Source organism: Lissotriton vulgaris, chromosome 2_1 (assembly GCF_964263255.1).
Source record: "Lissotriton vulgaris chromosome 2_1, aLisVul1.2, whole genome shotgun sequence".
NCBI lineage: Eukaryota > Metazoa > Chordata > Amphibia > Caudata > Salamandridae > Lissotriton > Lissotriton vulgaris.
In genome coordinates this window covers 715872884-715895790 of record NC_141687.1, presented here as the reverse complement: position 1 = coordinate 715895790, position 22907 = coordinate 715872884, and the positions used below count along the sequence as shown (strand labels likewise).

General features: G+C 42.1%; 1 protein-coding gene across 1 annotated transcript in view; it reads right to left on the bottom strand.

Annotated features, from left to right (window-relative positions):
* Positions 1-12983: 12983 nt before the first annotated feature.
* Positions 12984-22907, bottom strand: part of TMEM41B (transmembrane protein 41B) — a 144992-nt gene continuing 135068 nt past the window's right edge. The window contains exon 7 of the mRNA XM_086955973.1: positions 12984-21893. Within this exon, the coding sequence (XP_086812099.1) occupies positions 21724-21893 (170 nt within the window). The 3' untranslated portion in view covers positions 12984-21723. The remainder of the gene's footprint in view (positions 21894-22907) is intronic.

The following is a 22907-nucleotide window of genomic DNA, read 5'->3' as shown; positions in this document are numbered from 1 at the left end:
TGTGCTGTCAGGCCTATGGATTGAGCACCTGGAGTGGTGGACGTGATCTATCTAAGTTCAGCTCTTGTACACAATTGTAGTCACCACCCCTCTTCCCCCCCCTACCACCCTTGGCCCACCAGTAAGTCAGAGCCGTTGGGTCACTTAGCAAAGACATTGTCATAGTTTGTAGAAAATTAGCCTGTACGGAATTCGGTGCGTATAACAAGATGAGTGCAATCGGGGAGCCATATAAAAGTCCCTCTAGGGTCACAAATCGACCTTGTGGGTCTGCCCGGGTATATATTAATTACAGTGGTGTCCCGGATGCCAGCCATATCAAAGTGCCCCTGGCGTACCCAGAGTATGTGGTCCCCACCGACATGCCCCTCCAGCGTTTGGGCAGAGACGTAAGGGTTTGCTGAGTGAGGTGTGTCTCCTGGAGCAGAGTCACTGAGATCTTGTGTCTACGCAAGTATTGATATACCTTGTGCCTCTTCGCACAGCCAGCTAAGTCCCGGACATTCTTTATATTTAATACTCTGCTTTTAATTCAGCATATCCAGTGCACTACCCTAGAGCTCACCCTTTATCTCTCGCAATATATCCTTTACCTACCTCCACTCTGACTCATCTCAAACCTCACTCTACTACTCTCACCAATACACTACCCTATTTATAACCCTATACCTCTTTCAATATATCCTCTACCCCACACTTTCATTCATCCTAAGCCCAATACTTTTCGCTCCTCTACCCCTCCATGCATCATCTCATACCTCTTTTACTATTCAGATCTCCCAAACAAGCCTTTCTAAATCCTTCCCTCTGACTCTTCCCCCTACACCTCCCCCTCACTCATCCCAAATCCCTACTACTGCTATGAACTCCCCCCCCCTATAAGAAATACTAGACCCTGCCTTCTATCACTCCACTATTCCTTTTCAATAGAAATAACAGACTAAAATCACCACAAAATTAATTTCATAATTCCCTTTGTACGAATTCCCCACTAATCCTGTTTGGGTTTAGGAGTAGCGTGCTACCCACCAAAAAACGCTTCAACACCTCAACAAGCGCTATATAAATGTAAAACCTTCCCTTTTCCATCCCTCCACTATCCTTTTCGATCCAAATAACAGCCAAACATGTCCACCACTCAAATTAATTTAATATTTCCCTAGATGAATTAAGCGCAAATCCTTTTTTGCTTTTGGGTAGCAAACTACTTGCCTAAAAGTGCTTCACACTTCAAATGGGGTAGCACGTGCACGGCCTTTTCGAGCTCTCCCTGTGTGAGCACCAGGGCTGCGAGCTATCTGTGATCAGAATCTTTTACTGCTGCATTTTAAAACGTGATTTCACTCGTTTTCTACTTATTTTAAAACTGTGCTGAAAAATCTTCTGGGGGCTTTGTAATTGTACTAGATTAAGTGGGAATTAGCTAGAGCCACTCTAACACCCCTATACACGCTATTTTTACCTTTCTTTCGCCTGCCTTGCCACTTTCATCGATTGCAGGCGCCGGCGGGCGCCATCTTGGGTGTGGGCTGGGGCTGCGCTCTAGTTGCGCTGGCCTCCCGCCCTCCCAGACTATTTAGCTGGCTGTTTGCAGTGGTTTGCTGCCTTTTCGAGCTCTCCCTGTGTGAGCACCAGGGCTGCGAGCTATCTGTGATCAGAATCTTTTACTGCTGCATTTTAAAACGTGATTTCACTCGTTTTCTACTTATTTTAAAACTGTGCTGAAAAATCTTCTGGGGGCTTTGTAATTGTACTAGATTAAGTGGGAATTAGCTAGAGCCACTCTAACACCCCTATACACGCTATTTTTACCTTTCTTTCGCCTGCCTTGCCACTTTCATCGATTGCAGGCGCCGGCGGGCGCCATCTTGGGTGTGGGCTGGGGCTGCGCTCTAGTTGCGCTGGCCTCCCACCCTCCTCACAGCCTATAAATGAGCATTAACAACAGACGGCGCAGCGGGCTGGCGCAGCGGGCGCGCGCCGAAGCCGCGCCAAAGCCAAGCCCGTCTGCGCCCGTCCGCGGCCGGACACGGCCCAGGGCCTTAACCCCTGGTCCCCGAGTGCCGTACTCTTCCTCCTACCTAAGAGGGCTGAACCCAGGTAAACCACATCCGAACTGTACCCCCGTCTCTCTCACTGTTGGGAGGGATACCAGTCCTCCTCCCTGCCCAGGCTGTTGCTATCAACTCCCTCATTCCCATCCTTTAGCCCATCTAGATTATGTCTCGACCCACGCTGCTGAAAACGCTCCTCCGCATGGCTGTCGAGCTGCACTTATTAACACGCGCTCACTCCCTTGCCACAGTCTCTACATCAAGGAGTTTATCATTGCTCATAATCTAGACTTACTGTTCGCTACTGAGACATGGGCAGATGCCGGCTCAGGTCCGGATTTCTGCGCCGCTATCCCAGATGGGTATAGCGTGGCTAGACATGACAGGCCTATCGGAAGAGGTGGTGGCCTCGCTATCATCTATAAAGATAAATACCGGACTACACTCGACCCTATAAATTCTGTTAATTGTGAGTCAGCTGCCTTTGCGATTAATATTAACTCCAAGCAAGCCCTAAAGGGTATAATATTATACAGACCCCCTGGCCCTCGTAGCGCCTTTCTTTCCACTCTCTCTGACCTAAATGACAATGTAGTCAGCTCTGAAAACTATACGATACTTGGAGATTTTAATTTCCATCTGGAAGAGAAGGATAATTTTGATACAATCCAGCTAACGACCGATCTCTCCAATTTAGGACTTCACCAATTAGTTAAGGGCACTACACATCAAGCGGGACACACCCTTGATGGTCTTTTCACAAATGACCCTGACATCTCGGTGCTGGACATTATTCCCATCACATGGTCAGACCATAGGGCCATCATATTTCAACAAAATATACGACCCTCACACCCTTCTTTTCCGAGACCCCGAATTAGGGTAGGGATGCGTGCTTGGAAAAATGCTGACATTCCCCAGATGCTAGATTCCCTTGCCTCCTCCCTTCCTCAAGGAGGGAACTCTTCAGCATTTTCAGCTACCGATCTCCAAGATTGGATCCGAAGTGCCGCCGATCTAGTGGCCCCGGAGAAACTTTCGAGACCTAACAGAGCATCGCCTTCGGCTGCCTGGTATAATGAAGATTTAAGACTTCATCGCCAACATTGCAGGAATCTAGAGAGGCGTTGGAGGAAAGCCTACTGCCCCATAGCTAGACAAATTTATAAAGATGCCCTTGCGACCTATAAAAAAGCAATTGTGGCCCGGAAAACGGTTTTCTTTTCGGCTCAAATTGAAACCGCTGCCAACTCTGCCAGAGAGCTGTTCTCCGTTGTTACGACTCTATCGACCCCCCCCGCTGGTCCTGGGGTAGAGCCCTCACAGACCTTTTGTAACGATTTATCCACCTTCTTCACCACAAAGGTGGCAGATATATATGCTTCATTTGAAGGGGACACCAAAACTGAACACAGAGGTGGTAGTATGAAAGAGGTACTTTCTCATCATAATGACGACTCTTTTTTATGTTTCTCACCAGCATCACTTGATGACGTTATCACCCTCGTCTCATCCACTAAATCGGGTTCCCCTCTGGACCCTTGCCCCCCTTCTGTCATGCAAAAACTCACTGAGGTGATCTCTTGCCCTCTCATGCAGATTTGCAATACTGCATTCCAGACAGGTCAATTTCCTAGCATATGGAAGAAGGCTGTTATAAAACCCCTTCTAAAAAAACCCTCCCTAGACCCCACAGCCGTTGTCAGCTATAGACCCATTGCCTGTCTACCCTTCGCCGCCAAAATATGTGAATCCATTATGAACAGACAGCTCTCAGAGTTCGTTGAGACCCACCAACTTCTCGACGAAACGCAGTTCGGCTTCAGGAAAGGGCATGGGACAGAGACCGCCCTGATTAAGGCCTCTGACGAGATCAGGGCAATTATGGATCAGGGGGGGGCGGCCGTCCTCATCCTTTTGGATTTGTCAGCGGCCTTTGACACGGTCGACCATGTCACCTTAGTCGACCGTGTCACAGCTCTGGGTATAAACGGTCCGGCCAAGGACCTTATTTCATCTTTCCTGGCAGACCGTACCCAGACTGTAAGGCTGGGAGATTTTTATTCACCCATCTCTGCACTTCCTTGTGGAGTTCCACAAGGTTCCGCGCTAAGCCCCATGTTATTTAACATTTATGTAGCGGACTTAGCGAGGGTAATAAAGGAATATGGAATACGGTTAACATCTTATGCAGATGATACCCAGCTGGTCCTGGGCATCCACAAGGACGGCCACACAGTGGCAGCCAACTTTCAGAGAGCTATGCTTGAGGTCAGTACCTGGATGGCCTCTAATTGTCTTAGACTCAACTCGGACAAGACCGAGGTTATGACCTTCGGAAAAGTCTCTCCAGAATGGTCGCCTAACTGGTGGCCGGAAAAGCTTGGCCATCCACCTGTCCCAGTGGAAAAAGCCAGAAATCTGGGAGTCATTTTTGACAGCAAGCTGGTATTCGACCTTCATACAAATAAGGTTGTGTCGTCTTCTTTCTTTATCCTGAAAAAGATTAAGAAGTTGCTGCCTTACCTCCCTCCCTCAGCTGGGAAGACTTTGGTCTCCACCTTAGTCTTCTCCAAAATGGATTACGGAAACGCTCTCCTTCTTCACGCTCAGAAGCGTGTCATAACAAAGCTGCAATCCATTCAGAATGCGGCTGCCAGGATCCTCCTTAGCATTCCTCGCCGCAATTCTACCACTCTTGGCATTCGTCAACTTCATTGGCTGAGAGTTGAGAGCCGCATCAAATTCAAGGCTCTCTGTATTGCATACAAGGCAGTACACGACATAGGACCCAGGTTCCTGACGGAAGCCTTTCAACCATACACTCCTAGAAGGCAACTAAGATCGGCCAATACCAACCTCCTCACTGTGCCACGTACAAGAACCGTCACTTGGGGAGATAGACGTTTCTTGGTGGCCACCCCAAAACTCTGGAATCTTTTGCCACAGTCTATCAAATCTGCCCCCAACCTGATGAGCTTTCGCAGGTTACTAAAGACTTGGTTATTTAACCAGTAAAAGGATGACTGACCCCAGTAGCTCCACAGCGCCGAGACACCCCAGGGTATTTGTTGCGCTATAAAAATTACGTAAATAAATAAATAAATAAATAAATAAATGTAAATGTAAACCTTTTCCTTCCTCTATCCGTCCACTATCCTTCTCAATCCAAATAACAACCTAGCATATCCACGGCTCAAATTAGTTTAATATTTCACTGTACTAATTCACCACTAATCTTCTATGGGTTCCAGAGTAGCGTGCTACTCACCCAAAAAGCACTTTGACGCCTAGTCAGGGGTAGTAAGTGCTTTATAAATGCAATTACATTAGGAATTGCACCAGCTGAAGAGGTGAGGATTGGAACTTTGTGGCAGGGATATAAGTACCAAGTTTTTTGTTTGTCGCAGTATGCATAGACTGGTATTTGACCTGTCTTTTGAAGAACAGCAAATGTAACACAGTATTATCAAAATATAAATGCTTTATTATTTCTCAGACACTCTCTGAATTCCAGCACGGTTATTTTGGGTGTTCTGCTGCACAGCACACCCTCTACCCCATCTTCCACTGCCTATACATTAAAGCACAATGCTTTAATGGGTTTACTGCCATTAAATTAATATTTTTTAGTGTTATAGTTTATAACACTGCAAATGGGCACTTTACAAAATCTGAAATTCCTTCTGTGTCTTTGGGGGGTGGACAAGTACATGACACGTGTCCAGAGTCCCCTTTTTGTGTGAATTATATCTCTGACCAGTCTTGGTTGTATAGAGAGAGCAGCATATTGTTCTGAGCTCTTTTGAACCAGTTTCATCATCACTTCATTACAAAAAAAGGGTGTAATTTTAACCATTTACATAATATCATTGTGTGACAATGCATTTGAGTGACACTTTATAGCAAGATGAACAAATCACGTATGTCTGTTATTATATAAATGGTTGACCTTACCCTCTGTTCTCCAATTTAATTATTGTCCAGTTTTGAATGCAGAATTTGACACTGCTTTTTCTCAGCTTGGCCTGAGCATTACCCGATCTTGATGGTCTGCCATTTTAGCCCCGCGCCATTGATTAAGATGTTAGTCACACCCCTTTGTTTGCTATTTTAGCCCCTCCAAAGTTAAGACCTAGTTGCACCCCCGACTTGGCTGATAAACCCAAAAGTAAACCTCAATTTAAAAAGAAGAAAGTAGCTGGCCTTAAAATAAGAAATGACGGAAATGTTGCCAGTGTGCACTCTAGTTAATCAGTGTGAAAAAATTACTAAATTTTTTAATCTTTGTGCGTTCTTACCAAGGCGCCGTGTTCCAAGGCGTCGAATGAACTAGTGAAAACAAGAATGCTGGAGGGGCCACCCTCTGTGCTGGTAGGAGCACATTTAGAAAACAATTAAATTATCAACTTGTTATCAATGGCTCAAAAAGATAATACTCTTTGGATAAAGTTTGATGTATCACGTTATGTTTTAATTCTCTTGTCCTTCGTTGTCAACATCAAAAGAAAATCCATATATCCTTGTACATCAAGATATAGTCAATCCAAGATATCTTCATATACCCAATGCATTTCAGGGTCTATACAGTGATTCTAAAACAAAATGAAACAGAAGACTTAGGCATCAGACAGCCCACTACTATGTTACATGAATCCAGAAAATCCAGAATCCAGAAAACCCCTTCCTTTCAAAAAGAATGTGAGCATTAGTTGGTGCTGGTAAAAAAAAGCTTCATTTGACCGTGCGTATAAAAAAAGTAAGTCAAATCATCAAGAGAAACGTGCATCACTCCACTTTACGACTCGGAATTATTGGGCAAATTGTGGCATACCAAGGGGTTTGATCGATGGGACCTGATTGGTATTTCTAAAGTTGAAGACATGATGGTCAAGGGTGAAATAAAATCCTTCGCTGCTCTGCAGACGGAGTTTCAGCTGGGAGAGACAGAATTTTTTAGGTACGCCCAACTGCAGCACGCCCTTTTGGCAGTGATGCCGGTGGGTGAGAAGGTCCCCGAGTCCTCCCCGTTGGAAGACAGGGTACTGGACGGTCATATGCCGGACAGTGCCATCTCGTTGATTTACAAAAAACGAATCAATGTCCGCACTGACCATCTTCTTGGTGTGAGAGAGCAATGGGTTCGTGATGGTGTTGAGTTGGATGACGAAGATTGGCAGTATGCGGTATCATCCCCCAAGGAGGTAGCGATCCCAGCCAGACTGCGCTTGGTCCAGCTGAAAATCCTACATAGGGTTTATGTAACCGGTCCCCGACTGATACATATGGGCCATTCGGTCGATGGCCTCTGTAGGCGTGGTTGTGATGCATTGGCTACCTTCATGCACATCATTTGGGAGTGTCATGCGGTCGCTTCCTATTGGAGGCGTATCCACATGGTGATGAGTGAGGTGACTGGAGTGGACTTGCTGGCCGAGGCCCGGCGCTAACTGCTGAATGTATGGGGCCCCACAGATTACAACAGTGCGCAAACCCAATGGATTACCTTGGGTAACATGGTGGCAAAGCGTGACATTGCCCAGAAGTGGGGCGCGGCGTCGCCTCCCTCGGTGACATTGTGGTAGACCAACATGGATTGGTGTATGTTTCGTGAGAAAACAGTATATGTGGCCCGGGGTAAACCCAAGAAGTGGCATAAGATCTGGGGGGCCTGGAATGAATATAGGGGTGATATCTGTCTCCCGCCTGACACTGCCCCCGTGGAGGAACGATTATCTACGTAGCCTATGGCTCCAACCCAAGTATTACTAATAGACACATCCTGCATTCTTTCCCTCCCATGGTCATCCATTTGGTGCTGTTCATATGTGTGTTTTTTCAGGATTATTGGCCTAGCCTTCCCCTGGCCTGGGTGTTGTCGCACACATGTCCTTCTGCCTTGCCTTCTAGCACCTAGTTTGGTGCTCTTTCTATCGTGTTCTATTTCGTTTTTCCTATTTTTTATAAACATTAAAATAAACCTCGTACGATTTTACACTATGTTTTGTGTGCACCAGCCGTTTTAATGATATTATGCTGCCTAGCCTCCGGGATGTATGGCTAAATAGCTGTGTACTTTGATTTAAAATAAAGGTTTTCCAAAAAAAAAAGAGAAACGTGCATAAAGTACTCAAATGTCATGTGGGCGGTGACATAAAAGGCCAATTGCGGTCACGGAGAAATATGACGAACGGTGTTTAAACACCATCATTTAAATGACTTCGTTCTTCAATAGTAGATATTGCTGACAGTTTGGTTGAGTTTATTCGAGCACTTTTTCAGTTTACAATCCACAACAATCGGTCTTTTAAGTCACTGCCTACATGACATTTGAGCACATTTGCATGATTCGCTTGACGAGGACTAACTTTTTTTATACGCACTGTCAAATGAAGCTTTTTTTTACTGGCACCAACTAATGCACACAATCTTTTTGCAAGGATGGGATTTTCTGGACTAATGTAACTTAGTCATGGGCTGTCTGATGCCTAAGTCTTCTGTTTCATTTAGTTTAGAATCACTGTTAATGAACCCCTGATGAAGGGTCACGTACATATCCTGATGTATAAGGATATTTGATTTTCTTTTGATGTTGACAACAAAGGACAAGAGAATTAAAACATAACGTGATACATCAAAGTTAATCCAGAGTATTATCTTTTTGAAACATTGATAACAAGTTGATAACAGTTTTAAAGTTTTCTAAATGTGCTTCTGCCAGCACAGACGGTGGCCCCTTCAGCAATCTTAAAATAAAGAACTGCCCAGGCTGAATGGGGAATGGGCTTTGACGATGCTAGACAGCGCAAAAAAAAGTAACAATAGCTCACCAGAACCTGGTGGAATTTCTAGTGATAGCAGCGTTGAATTAACTTATCACGGTGGAAACACCTGATACTAGGGTAAGTGTCCCACTTCTCTTATATAAAATACCACTCCGGATGGAGGGGCACATATCCAGGAAAGTGTTAAGGTCTCTTTTGGGGGAACCTCACATATGGATACGATATCCTACTAGCTGACAAAGAATGTCCACCTAAATTTGTTAGGCACTGCCCAAAAGGAGAAACTGTAATATTACCAGCCTTCTCAGACCTCGTTGAAGAATCACTTAAACATTCATATGAACAGGAGTGTAGTGCTGGCTCCCGCATTATACAGCAATCATGTAGTCTGGTATGCAGAGTCTCCTCACCATGAAATCCCAGTAAAAATGTACAGTTTGGGGCTTTAGTTGAGGCTCTGCTACTCTCTGGACCTTCAGGGGGATTAGATTGTCTTAGTGGCCTATACTAATCACTAAGCCCCAATACACCAATCCATATCTGAAATCCATTGCTCCAGTCATGGCATTGCAGTTGTGCGATATTGTGTCTGGCTACAATTAAACTTTCTAAGGTGTATTTTAGGCCACATTTACAATTGACTTATAGAGAAGTTAAGCAAAGCTAACACAGCGTTTTGATGTGCAGCACACGTTTTAGGGAAGCAGCAGTGGACCGTTATTACTATTTAGCAGTGGTAAAGTGAACAGAGTCCTAAACTTAGCAATGTCAGACAGGAAGAAGTTGAAGACCATGACAAAAATGGAGTAATAGCTTAAAATCCTGTTCTACTCTTCTATATAAACTTCCTTGTTCAGTGAAGGTGAGTTTTAACCTGAGGCAACCAACCTTACTTGCCCTCTACTATCATAAACACACATTTTAAGGACCCCATTTTGTAACTTAGTTCAAAACTCAACCACAACTCGTGACAATGTTCAAGCTGGCCCACATCTTTAGAGCTCTTTTCTCTACCAACCCATGGTGGGAATGCAGGGACTGGGGTGATAAATGATTATACTACGTGTAAGGAGGATTACTAATTAGTGATTGGTGCCCCACTGCCTTGCCCTTCTTGCTTGCCACAGTTATGACACCAATGTGAGCATAGCAAAGCAGTACCACTCATAGAAATTGGCCTCTTGGTTAAAATCACAGACTTAAATTCAGCCAAAACCACCTCTTTCTCATTCACTAACAGACTTTATTGACGACGTACAAATGTGTAAAACCAAGCCCATAACTCTACTTTCCACATTCCTGTAAATCAGGTACCTTTTCATTCAGCCCACAATGTTGCTGGGTGATTGTGTGCTCCACCATGAACTTGCATGGTGCAAAGCGGATATGTTGCAGAAATCCCACGTCAGTCCCATGGACCCAGGAAAGGAGCAGGCGACATTGTCCCTCTGGATGATTGCCCTCATTTCACAAACCACCCCAGAGGTTCTAAAGAAAGTCAATGAGTGGACCAGTGTAATCTCAGCTCAAAATAGATTAGAAAGAGACACTGGAAAAGGGATTTTCAGGTTGAAGGGAAAATAGGCATTAATAATGACCCTGGATGTAAAGCTACCCTACTCCATCACAAACATTAAGTCTTAGATAGGTGCAGTAACTAAATGGGGTCCCAGCTTGCCCACTAAGCTAGAACATGATCTAGGAACAAGCAAAAAAAAGGCCTTTGTGGTCAGAAAATGTAGACCCTACTATTAGACTCTTCAGCACCCGCTGTTTGAACCTAACTTTTTGGTATGCAGTCTGAAGAACAAGACATTGCTTCTGAGGGAGTAACTAAGATTGAAACTGGGCAGAAGCCAAAGTACTGGTGGATCTTAGACACAGCAGTATACACAGTGTAGCATATTTGCAAATAACCACCAATGAGTCATATACAGTGTTGTAAATCTGCCAGAGTTCTGTAATTCCAACTCCATCTCTTGAGAGCACTCTTGGTGCCATAGGTCTAGTTTTTCAACTTCTGTGATGAGAGGTGAAGTTGGACCATCAGTGAAGGGGGTTGATGGCTACTCAGATCCCAGACTGGATATGATCCATTCGGATCCCCACCAAAATCAAAAAAGGTTGGGATACCACTGCATTCTGTTAAGGTTTGACACAATCAAAAACGAACACCTGGTTAGATCTGACCTTTACAAATTACTTTTGATAATTAAATCCTTCAGAAGAAATGCGAGGTGAAGCAAACATGGCCACCTTCTATCAGAACATCTTCCCCAATTGATACTGGAGCAAAGAATCTTCTTTTTTATTTAATTTAACTGGTCAAGCCGTGGGGGGACACAGCCTAAGCCAGTCTCTATGAAATCATCCGGTCACCTTTAGAACTGTAATGAAAGCATGCTTGCCAGCATAACATTTGCTCTTATGTTCCCTTTTCATGGATCAGGAAACAGATGTTACTGTACCCATAAACAGTTCAGCTTTGTCAGAATACCCAACGATTAGTGCTTAGTCTCTCATTGACAACTGACGTAGCTTGTCGCCACAGTGGTCTCTGCTTCCAGAGAGCGAGCTGCATTCATAGGATACAGCAATCACGGAGCTTTCGTCACTGTTAGTGTGGCACCCCAACCATTCAGGTGGGCATCTGTGATAAATAGTGCGAATATCACCAGTGATGGAGACATGCATGTTCTGCTGAACCATTAGAAGCCCAAACCACAACCTGAACCCAAGAATTTGAAATTCGCTGAAACTGAAGACCAGTGATGCAGGAAGGTAACTACCAAGAGCTTCCGATGAAAACCAAAAAAAAACCTCTGCTCAAAAGATACGCGACAGAGCGTTAAGCAGAGCGCAGAGTTTTATTGGCTATCCCCTTATGAAGGGCTATACCAGCCGGAAATGGATTGGGATGGGATGGGATGGGAAACAAATGCTTTGGGATGGGATGCGACCAATTGGTTCCATTTTAGAAAAATATGATCTGAAGAAGTAGGTCTATTAATTTGGTGGGATGAAGAATATCGAATACCACAATGAAAAATAAACACATTCAACTGAACTATGATTGATGATTTTTGATCTACATTTATGAACCATATACAACTCCTCGCTATAGGGACATAGCCAGTGCTAAAGGGGACCCATTGGAGACATGGGTGAATTGCTGAGGAACCAGACTGCTCCAACGCTCTTTACAATTAACGACAATGTGTAGTCAGCCCCATTAACGGGTATATTATTATGCCCGCCCCTGATCTAGAATTTGTCTTTCCTGTTGCTGAAGGACAGGCACCTCTCTGATATTGAGTGTCACCAGCGCTCGAAGTCTAGCTAATTCCGTTTCCTTGCAATCATTTCCAGCGTGGTTGGTGATGTCCTGTTGCTGCTCTGCTCTTCCTAGACAACCTGATAAAAACATTATGCATAAACACACACAAGCTCACTCTTCATGTGAGATCTTCTCCTCCTGGTGCTAGTGCTTAGACAGAGGTCAGTCTCCAACGACCCTGGGCTATTTTTTTGAACCCTAGGCTTGTTTCCCAACAAGGCAATTAGAGAGGAGGGACGAAACCAGCAGAATCGATGCTGGCTGATGGCCTGTGAGTCAATTGGGTCCATGCTTCTACGAGATGCTCTGGATAAGCTCAATTATGTCACAAGAGAAGCTTTCCAAGTTAAATTATCTTCCCGCTTTACTTTTCCCTGGGAGCTGTTTTTGCACGGAAATGTTACCCCGTCTGAGTCGAGTGACTGTTTTGGCTACTGGGGTCATGGACGTACCTCTCCTACAAGGAACGGGATGATGGATCTTCGAAGAAGATAACCTCCACCGCTCGACCTCTACCAACAGCATCTCTCAGGCGCCTTGCTCTCTCAGACTCGCTCACTTCCAAACCCATCACAAACTCCATGTACCCTCAAACATTTCACCCACATCTTTCACCTCAACCTCTTGTCTTCCTCTCCTCTAGCCACATGATGCCTACCTTATAACCTCTGACTGTTTCAACCTCCACCTCCTAAGCTGCTTTTGTCAGATGTCCTCCATCAGAGCCACCCCACTCACCTGTTGTGGGTGTTATTTCTCTTTATTCCACAAGACTCTGGTTATGGTTCTTACAAAGGAAAAATACAATTTAGGAATTAATTAAAATTATTTAATTTAATAAATAGTTAACACAACTATAAAATTAAACTTTTATAGGATATTATACCAACTAAACCTGTAAGTATTTTTTTCTGATATTGTAAAGGATTGTACATTAACACAATCAATGTTGTGTGTTGTTATAAAAGAAAACCTTGAGAAAATAGAATGATAATTTCAATTTTTCTGCATATTTACATTAAACGGTTTGTAAATACTATATTAAAGAGTGAACTGAAGCGATTATCTAAATTTACATGAACCCATAAAACTGACAAGCAAAATACGCTATGCAACAAATAGTAAAGATGACTTGAAATACAGTATTAGCATTAATTTCAGAACTCATTTGTTTTGTATTGCTAATGAACTTAACCTTAGTAAAGAGCCATTCACAAATTAAAGGACGACTTGCCAGAATTAACAATTCAAATAATTAAAATTTTTGGTTATGTACAAATTCTTACAAGTAGGCATGTGTTTCTTTGACTGCAAACATGTAGAATGAGATTTACCAATTAGCACCACTCACGTCCCTGATCACTTCAGAAATGTATAGCTATAGTTCAGAGCTATATACCCTACTTTGTTGCCCTTGGTAAGTCAGGCAATTTGCACAGTACACACAGATACTCATTTAACAAAAATTAAAATTGGTGGATAACAGGAAGCTCAGGGAGGGTAATTTCACAAATTAACAGTGCATCTCTTTCACACACATATAAATGCAAATGCATGGTTTAACTTGTGCATTTCCGGTTTATCTCCCAGCTATACACGGCATTTGCCTTCCCACACAGAACTGAGTGGCTTCATTGGGCGCACATAGAAATAACATGTACATACAAGTTACAGACACTCAATTTGCAGCAGGCAGTTTCTTATAAACAACAACTTTGCAAAGATTAATTTAAGCAGTAATCACCTCAGACACCTGGAAACGGATTGCTCCAGGTAGCAAGCATGGGAAAAAAAAAAAGATGTTCTCATTAGTGACCAAGATTTTATTCAGAGGTTTCTGGCCAATGAAAACACCATAATGTGTATTTCACTGCGGTATTCTACAAACTGTCGCCTCTTCACGTCTCAATAGAAAACTTCACAATATGGTATCTCAAAAGCTCAAGGAGATCAGCGTTTCGGTCACAATACAACAGTGATGAGGATTTTCTTGTGTTAGCTCAGGAAACAGAGCCTTTTTTTAGGACTGCTTAGACCTACAGTCTAGAACAGCATTCATGGTCTAAAGAAGGAAAGCCAGCTAGCAACATGTGCTTACTTTGAACTGTCTTAATTTAAACCATAATGTACCAAAGCTGGAAGGCAAAAAATCTAACAAAATCTTCAGGGTTTTTATTGCACAGGAGGGTATTTTTCACCTAATGTAAGAACTAGGAAAAAAACATTGTTATATGTATATGTAAAATATATCATGCAGAAGATAGTACCTAAGAAGTCTTCTAGGAGGCTTTCTGATTTGTAATACCTGATTCTTGCTTAATCAAAACATCGATGAGTTAAAGTAGTTTCTATCAACCAAAGAAGTAGCTGACAGAATTTAGAAAAGCCATTTTGGAAGGGCAGCAGAACCCTCAAGCCTGAAAATGTCTGGTGGCTTTCTTCAACCATATCAGAAGGGCATTTCACAACGTGAAGTCATGTGAGACAACATACAACTCCATAAATACCCCAGTAATGCTCCAGTCTTCAGTGCTCCTGGTATGGAATGCATGAAAATGTAGCAAGACTATGACTAAACATATTTTCATAGAGAAATGTCAGAAACTCATGATCTCTTTCTAACGGTACAGCATTTGGCTTGCTGTTCCACAGTACTGTAAATAAAAGGTGCAGGTATATACAGAAGTCAAATGCAAGTAATTAACATACGCCAAGTCAGTTCACTAAAGGTGCTCGAAAAGCTAATTCAACAAAGCACATTAACCAATGCTAAAAAGCACCCATGCTTGGAGTGTTGTATTGCAGAATTACACACAGTTGAAAGCTAGATTATTCACTAGAAGAGTGCATGTTTTTGTCCAGCACTGCCATAAATCCACACACAGGACTCCACTTTTGCTTGCGATAGCCAAGTTTAAATTATGTTTTATATTTAAGCTTTTTAATGCATACTTCATTTCCTCCAGCAGATTTCGCTTTCATTGACATTCCTCCGAGAGCTAGGGCTATGGCCAATCAAGTCCAAAGTAAGTGTTTCAAGCAACTCTGAAGGTGCCTAGGATAAAAAAGGCAAGACAGGGAGGCAAGGCGCTGTCTGTCATTGGTCCTACGCTCTGGAATGATCTTCCTCTTTCCCTCAGACAATGTGTGAACCACTCCAACTTTAGAAGTAAACTGAAAACTTCTTTGTTCCAGTGCGGATTTGAAATTTCTTGTTCTCTTATTTTTGGGCACTACTGACCCTCTGTGATTACCTATCTGTCTTTGATACTCTCCTTTTTTCTTTATGCTCTTTTGTCTTGGTCATTTGTATGCATAGTTACCGTTTAGGAAGGCTCCAACAGCGCAGAGATACTCCCTTATGGAGTCGATTCTAGCGCTTTACAAACCCGCTAATAATAATAATAATAATAATAACCCAGATAGCCAAACACATTAAACTTACAACGTTCTGTATGATGGAAACAACTACATACATTATTAGAGCACCCGGAGACAACGAGGCACGTAAAGGTAGAAAGAACAACAATACAACATAAAAGGATCAAAAAGGAATGACAAAAACGTTACCCTAAAAAATAGCAACAGATCCATTCTCGCCACGATTTCATATTACTACTGAGCAGGTCCTCACTTTTAGATGTTCACTGAAAGCTAGATGCAAAGTAATCCACACCTCGTTATTACTGCACAGCAACATAATCAATCAGGCAGCACAGAACTGGACAACCACACATATAAATACTGGGGGATACATCAATAAAATGAAATAAGATTCACAACCATGACCCAATTTAATTTAAAAAACGATGTCACCTGGTGTATAAATGACTTGTAAGGCTTGTAAATTGAGCATTTAGAAAGAGCATGGATTAAAAGGTCAGGCAACCCAAATCTTGGGACAGTGACACATTTTGCAACCAAGGCATGTGCAGTTTTTACGTCTGTGAACTCGACGCAGAATAATTTATTCATGTGGGAGTCAGGAGATTCTGGATGCAGTAATGGATACATGTATCCAATACACAGGATATTTGAAATGTAAGAGTTTCATGCTATTGAAAATAATCTGGCATCAGGTGAAAGCTAAAACTGTTTAACTTGTTTCAACACCAAAGGGGCAGAGTCCAGTCAAACATGAATTATCAGATGTCATCAATTCTTCCCAATCCCTTGTGTTCTACATCTATCTTGGTTTTCTTTTTGCAGCAAACAAATAAGCTATTATTAGAGGGATTTAGTCCAAAGTGACACTCACAATTTAGAATCAGTCGTAGTAAATGAATTTCTGATTTATAAGAACAGGTGCCCACACAGGATTGAAATTAAATCTATGATACAGGCACATTTTCTCATCCTATCCAACATAGCCGTATGCGATGTTAAGCAAGAGGGCTAAAACACGAGAGTGCTCAGAAAGCCTTCCCTCTACCGCTGCCAAAGAAAAGAGGATACGATTAGAATATGGCAAATTTGAAGCTGTCCACCACTGAACGACACCTTATTTGAAAATGCTTGGTTCCGCAAATTTAGAAACCACATGCCATTTCTTAGTCACATTTACAGCCACATGCACAGATTTAATAGGCGCTCACCAAAGCTATATCCCAAAAAGCTGTACACCAAAATCTAAAATGAAAACTCTATAGAACCTCCTTTCTGAGTCCACATGCCTGTAGTGCGGAGAGAATTAGTTTGTTCTGCTATAAAAAATGTTTTAAAAAGACCTAGAATCGTGTTTTCCTTATCAAGTCAAAACACATTCAACAACAATAATAATAATAGGGGCATTTATAGAGCGCGACAGCTACCTCGTACAGAGTTGTCCCGGCGCGAAGTGGAAAATACAGATGAGAATCAGTCCAACAGAGAAGCTTGCCTTGACTAAAGAGCCAGGTCTTCAGGATCTTCCTGAACTCAGGCTCTTATTCAACCAAGCACATTTGAGAGGGTAAGGAGTTCCAAAGCTTGGCGGTCTTCACTGTACAGGACCTGCCTTCCATTTGGGATTTAGCATAGCGAGGTACACATAGCAGGTGCTGGGAATTGCATCTCAGTGTGCGTTTTTATTGATTTGGGAATAGAATACACCTGAGATACTTAGGTCCTTTGTCATGCAGGGCACAGAAGACAAGGGTCGGGGACTTGAACTCTATCCTTTTAGCAACTGGGAGCCAATGAAGTTGTCCGATATGAGGGGAAATGTGATGGAGGGACTGCACCCATCTGATTAATCTTGCTGCCGCATTTTGTACCATCTGAAGTCTGTTAATCAGATAAGAAGGTAGCCTAGGTACAAACTGTTTGCATAGTCCAGCTGAGAGGTCACAGTAGCATGGACTATGACCCTATGACTTTCTCCCGCAATAGGTGGAGGAATTTCCTTAAACTTCTTAACTTCCCAAAGCAAGACGAAGATATGTGTTGAACTTGGGCCGAAAAGAAAAGGTCTGTATCCCATTTGATGCCAAGGTTCCTTGCTGTATTAGCTGGAGTCGGTGGTGAGCACAATTCTGCTGGCCACCACAGCCCTGCAGACAGGGGAGGCGAGGCTGTCCAAAGAACAGGATCTCCATCTTCTCCACATTTAATTTTAGGCTGTTGTTCTTCATCCAGCTTGCGATGTCCTTCAAACACCCCTTGTATCTGGTAAGTGAATCAACAGAGTGATCCTTGAATGAAAACACCAACTGGGTGTCATCCGCATAGGAGACTACCCTCACTTCCCAGAAAGCAATAAGAGTGAAAAGTGGCATTAGATAGGTGTTAAAGAGCAGGGGGCTTAGGGCAGATCCCTGGGGCACACCACAGGGCTTGGGTTCAGATTGATGCGGTTGGAGAAAGACCCTTGGAGAACAGTCTGTAAGGTAGGACTGAACCCAAGAGAGTACTGTATCCCGCAAGCCCAGTTGTTTGAGTCTGTCCAGTAGAATTGTGTGCACAACCGCGTCGAACGCAGTCAACAATTCGAAAAGGACTAGCATCACTGATGCCCCCGAATCTACAGCCATTCTCACAGATTCCGCCACCTCCATTAATGCTGTCTCGGTGTTGTATCCAGACCGAAAACCGGACTGAGTGTCATGCAAGATGTCATGCGCATCTATGAAATTGGCGAGTTGTCGTTGTACCAGGTTTCCCAGCATTTATGCAGGTGCTGGCAAGCAGTGAGATCAGGCGGTCGTTACCGAGCTCCGTAGGATCAGCATTTGTTTTTTTTAAAGGGGTTTTAGGAATGCACGTTTCCAAATATCTTGAAAAATGCCAGTGGATATCAAAGTGTTCCAAATGTGATTTAATACTGGGTTAAGCATGTGAGCCAGAGACCTGAAAAGCTTAGGTGGGCAAGGGTCCACAGTGGAGACAGACTTGCATCTTAGGATTTCAGACAGTGATTCCTGCAAAGTTATAGGGAGAAAGTCCGAGAAGGTGCCAATTGGATTAGGAATTACAGATGGTTGTGGCTCCACCGTCGCCTATCCAATTGTGAAAGAGGCATACACTTTGGGAATTTTTCCCCTAGAAGAAGGGTGATAAGTTCGTGCACAAGATAAGAAAGGTCAGAATATTTCCCTTGATTGCGGATGGATTGGTAAAGGATCTGACAACCCTGAAAATGTCCTTTCCAGATTTCTCCGCACTCTCTATACGCTTTACAAAGTATTCCCTTCTAGCAGTCACCATCAATTTGCAAAGATTCTTCAAGGCTTCCTTATAGGCTAGCTAGGCCTCTGGGCATCATCTTTCCTCCAAAGCCGCTCAAGCATTTTGCACCTAATTTTTTCTACTCGGAGGTCAACAATCTGCTGCTTAAGCTACGGAGTTTGCAGTTCTCTCTGGTGAGTATCTGCCAACACATTGGTCCTGTTCCCTTGGAGCGTCTTAGTCAAGAAGGTTGCCAGCATATGGTAGCATCAATTAAACCAGATTACAAAAGCAGCAGGCATGGCACTGAAATCGGTTATTTTAGGTTTTGTCTGGTAGTGGTGCAACCAAACAAGATCGAGACACTTTTCTTCCTCCTATACTTTAAGAGAGAAAGGATACTTTACTTTAGGACTGAAAGGAGCAACAGTCTAAATGTCCATTTAACCCCCAATACCATTTAGTCCCCGTGTCACTGAACAGGGCTGACCCAATAAAATGTGGCAAGAGTGAGATTTTGACACTTGACTAAAGTTTCTAGGTCTTTGACAATTGTAATGGTCACAGCTGTTACATTAAGCAAATGGATGTAAGAAGACACCATATCAGATGTCATTTAGCATTATGCTTTGTATATGTGAAAGCCTCTATAACAATGAAACATTCCTCCTGTACACTTGTTTTTGTAGGCTTATTCTCATTCATAAATACAGGTGGTCAGAGTTCAGTCAGTGCAAACTAGCACCCAACGTATTTTAAAGTATCTAAAGAGGTTGTCAAGGTGCTAGAACAAGAAAGTGAGCAGCCAAACTAATACTGCAGAGTACATGTAAAACCCAAAACAATGTCATAAATCCTTACAACCACGTATTGAGACAGAACAAGAGATCTTCCAGCAAATGTTTTTATTTTTTATTTTCCTTCCTTCTTGCTGTGATCCAACTTCTAGACATTGGGATGCTTACTGGGCCTAGATGATGTAATGGCTGGTTAACTCAGGACAGGCCCGAGAAACTAAGGGCTCAACTACACAACCTATTTACACTTGTCTACATGAAGCTTATTTGAAAGGATTATAAAATAGTGACAGCTACTAAATGAATTTCCAAATTCGATAGCACAAGCTAGAATTGCACAAGTTACTGGTTTGACGTTCTCATACTTTGATTATTATACTTTGACACTGTATTGGAATTGTTCTTTATATGCTAGATTGATTGAGGAACTTAGGAATTTCTATTAAATTATCCCTGAAGTAGTCGAGGCAATTATGCTGGATGAAATGTGTTGGCTAGAAGCTCTTAAAGGAAGGAAAATAAAGAGCATTTGACAGAAGAAATATTACAAGAATTTGCTATGTCCCATTGCGTGTTTGCAAACATTTATCACAATAATTCTCATTGATCATGGGGTGCCAAGATTAAGGTATTCCACTCATAAAACTACCTCCAAGGATATGGCTAACAGTATGATAACCATTTATATGAGGACTGAAAGTTAAATCTACTATTCTTAAGGCTTGCTGCTTTGGTTCCTTCCACTTAAAAGGACTATATCAGCCAGTCTCTTCCTTACCTATAATAGAAGCTGAAGAAACACTTTTGTTTTTAAACAAAACTTGTACCAGAAATACAAAAATGACAAAGCTATATTCTTTTTGCAATAGTGTCTGGAAACAATATTTTACAGCAGTACAACTTGTGACAAATGCTGTCTTTTTACATGGTCTGGACAAAGCCCCTTGCCTCATACCAGAGGCTTGTGAACTGATGTAGAGTAACTGTAATTTTGTGGGCCCCAAATACCACAACAGAGAGACTAGAAAACTCGTTTTGAGCAACAAACCCACTGTGACTGAATCATAACATGTGGCTATATGAACTGAAAAGAACTGAAAAGAACAGGTCTGCGCCTGTAAAAACCACAATGAAATGATGGTTATTTTTAGAGCATGTAGACATGGTGAAAAATAAATATCAAAGGTAAAATGGGAGGAAGCACACATACAAAAAAGAAAATGGTGCCCAAGAGCTTATCCTATCTTAAACAAAGCAGTGTTTGTTTATCCTTAGTTTGTGGTAAGTACTGCTATTGACTGAGGAATTATTCTAAAACAAAGTTGAACCACAGACACAGAACGAATAACTGTGACTTTAACGCGTTTACTAAGGTCTGGGGTTACGTAGGATTACCCGAAAAGCAGACTACTAACTCCTTTTGGCACGTGAACTTGACATTTCAGCAGAAAATGGTACAGAAGTTAAGTTCTGCACAATTCAAACCAGAGATTATTTGTACTGTAATGCACACAACTTAAGGTTCAAAGTGGCCTGGAAACAAACACACTCAATTACTATCCTATGTTATCCACTTGACGTAAATGATAAAATGTGAATGTTCATTTGTTATCCTGAGGACTTTTGCTTTGGGCAAGATGAACACTCCCATCTCGTACTGTCAACACTACTATTCTGCACCATGCACTTTTACAGTCTTTGCACTAAACATATATGGCACAGAGGTGTGCTTTTATACTGAACTCCGATATAAACTCAAATATATTCAGGATGTACTGAAATACATTTCAGTACATGTATCCTTCCTTCCTTCTTTCTTTCTTTCTTTCAAATATTAACATCTGATGAGTTTTCAATCCTCCATATTTAAATAGCAAACTATATAATAGTTTGACGTCTATGCAACTAAATATAATACTTAATTAAAATATATTTGCCTAATGAATAAGCAGTGAACAGTTCCTTCAAATAAATACAAACATTACTAATTAGCAGGTACAAATTTACAGTATCAGCATTATCTTTTAAACTACTGAAGACGGAGAGGATCAAGGGATATCAGAAAACAGAACTGATCCATGGAAAAACACAGAAAATGGAGTGCGTTATTCAAACTTCTGCTTCAGTTTCTTCTGGAAGACAGCTGGTAAAACAGAGAGCACCGCTAAAATTACAAGAACAATGACTGAGTTCCACGAAACTGCTTCTCCGGCTGTTGTGAGTTGGTATAGCGTAGTTCCTGCTTTAATTGCTATAAAAGATGGAGGTGCAACACCTACAAGGTTGAAAAAGAAACATCAGTATGGTCATCAAAATATCCACAAACTTATTAAATCAACAAAAATTACACATCAAATTGGTGAACATTATTCTAAAACAGTGGTTCTTAAACTTGAGTTCTGTGGACCCCCCACCTATTCATTACTGGAACCCCGGGCCACCCCCACTGAATCATTATTGTAATCCAGGAACCCCCAATGAGTCGTTATTGGAAGCCTGGATCCCCAGTCAAAGCATTTTCGGTGATTTGAACCACAAAATAATACACTAAAAAAACTGAAAAAAGCATCCATCAAACAAACACATAAATGATTAAATATTCACAAACACATATAAAAAATAAAAAATGTAATTTTAATGGGAAGGTTGGAGCTTTTCTAAATTCAATTGAGGACAATCTTGCACAGATCATATTCTGTTAGATATACTTTCACTGCTCCCACTAATCAATCTGAGGACACCAACTTTATTTCTTGCCTCCAATTTCAAACTCCTTCACATTAACAGGATGTTTACATTTTTCAGTTTTGCATTTTACTTCTTTATTTATATACATTTTTTTAATCTATCAATATTATTAAATTTTCTAAGCAGTCACAGACCCAGAGTACGCCTCGCGGACCTTAGGGTTCCCGAACCACGGGTTAAGAACCACTTGAATATACTGGAATGTGATATCCACAATAACATGGAAGCAAATTGCTCAGGTGGTAATTTCTAGTAGCAACTTTAACTGGAGAATTTCATGCTGTAGTAGTTGGCTATCTAATCTGCACGCCTACCCCCAATGACTAACATCTCCTTGAATTTCACGCTGATTAAGTTCACCATACCAGTGTAACAAAACATCCTGGGAAGTATCAGTAATTTATAGAGAAGAACATTTTGTACTACCTCTACGTCGCTCACTAGTCATTTGAAACCTTCTCGAGTAGACCCCTTTCAGGTCTTGAAAAATGTACTCACCCACTCACCATGGCAAATTATTTTTTTTCAGTGCGAGCCAGTT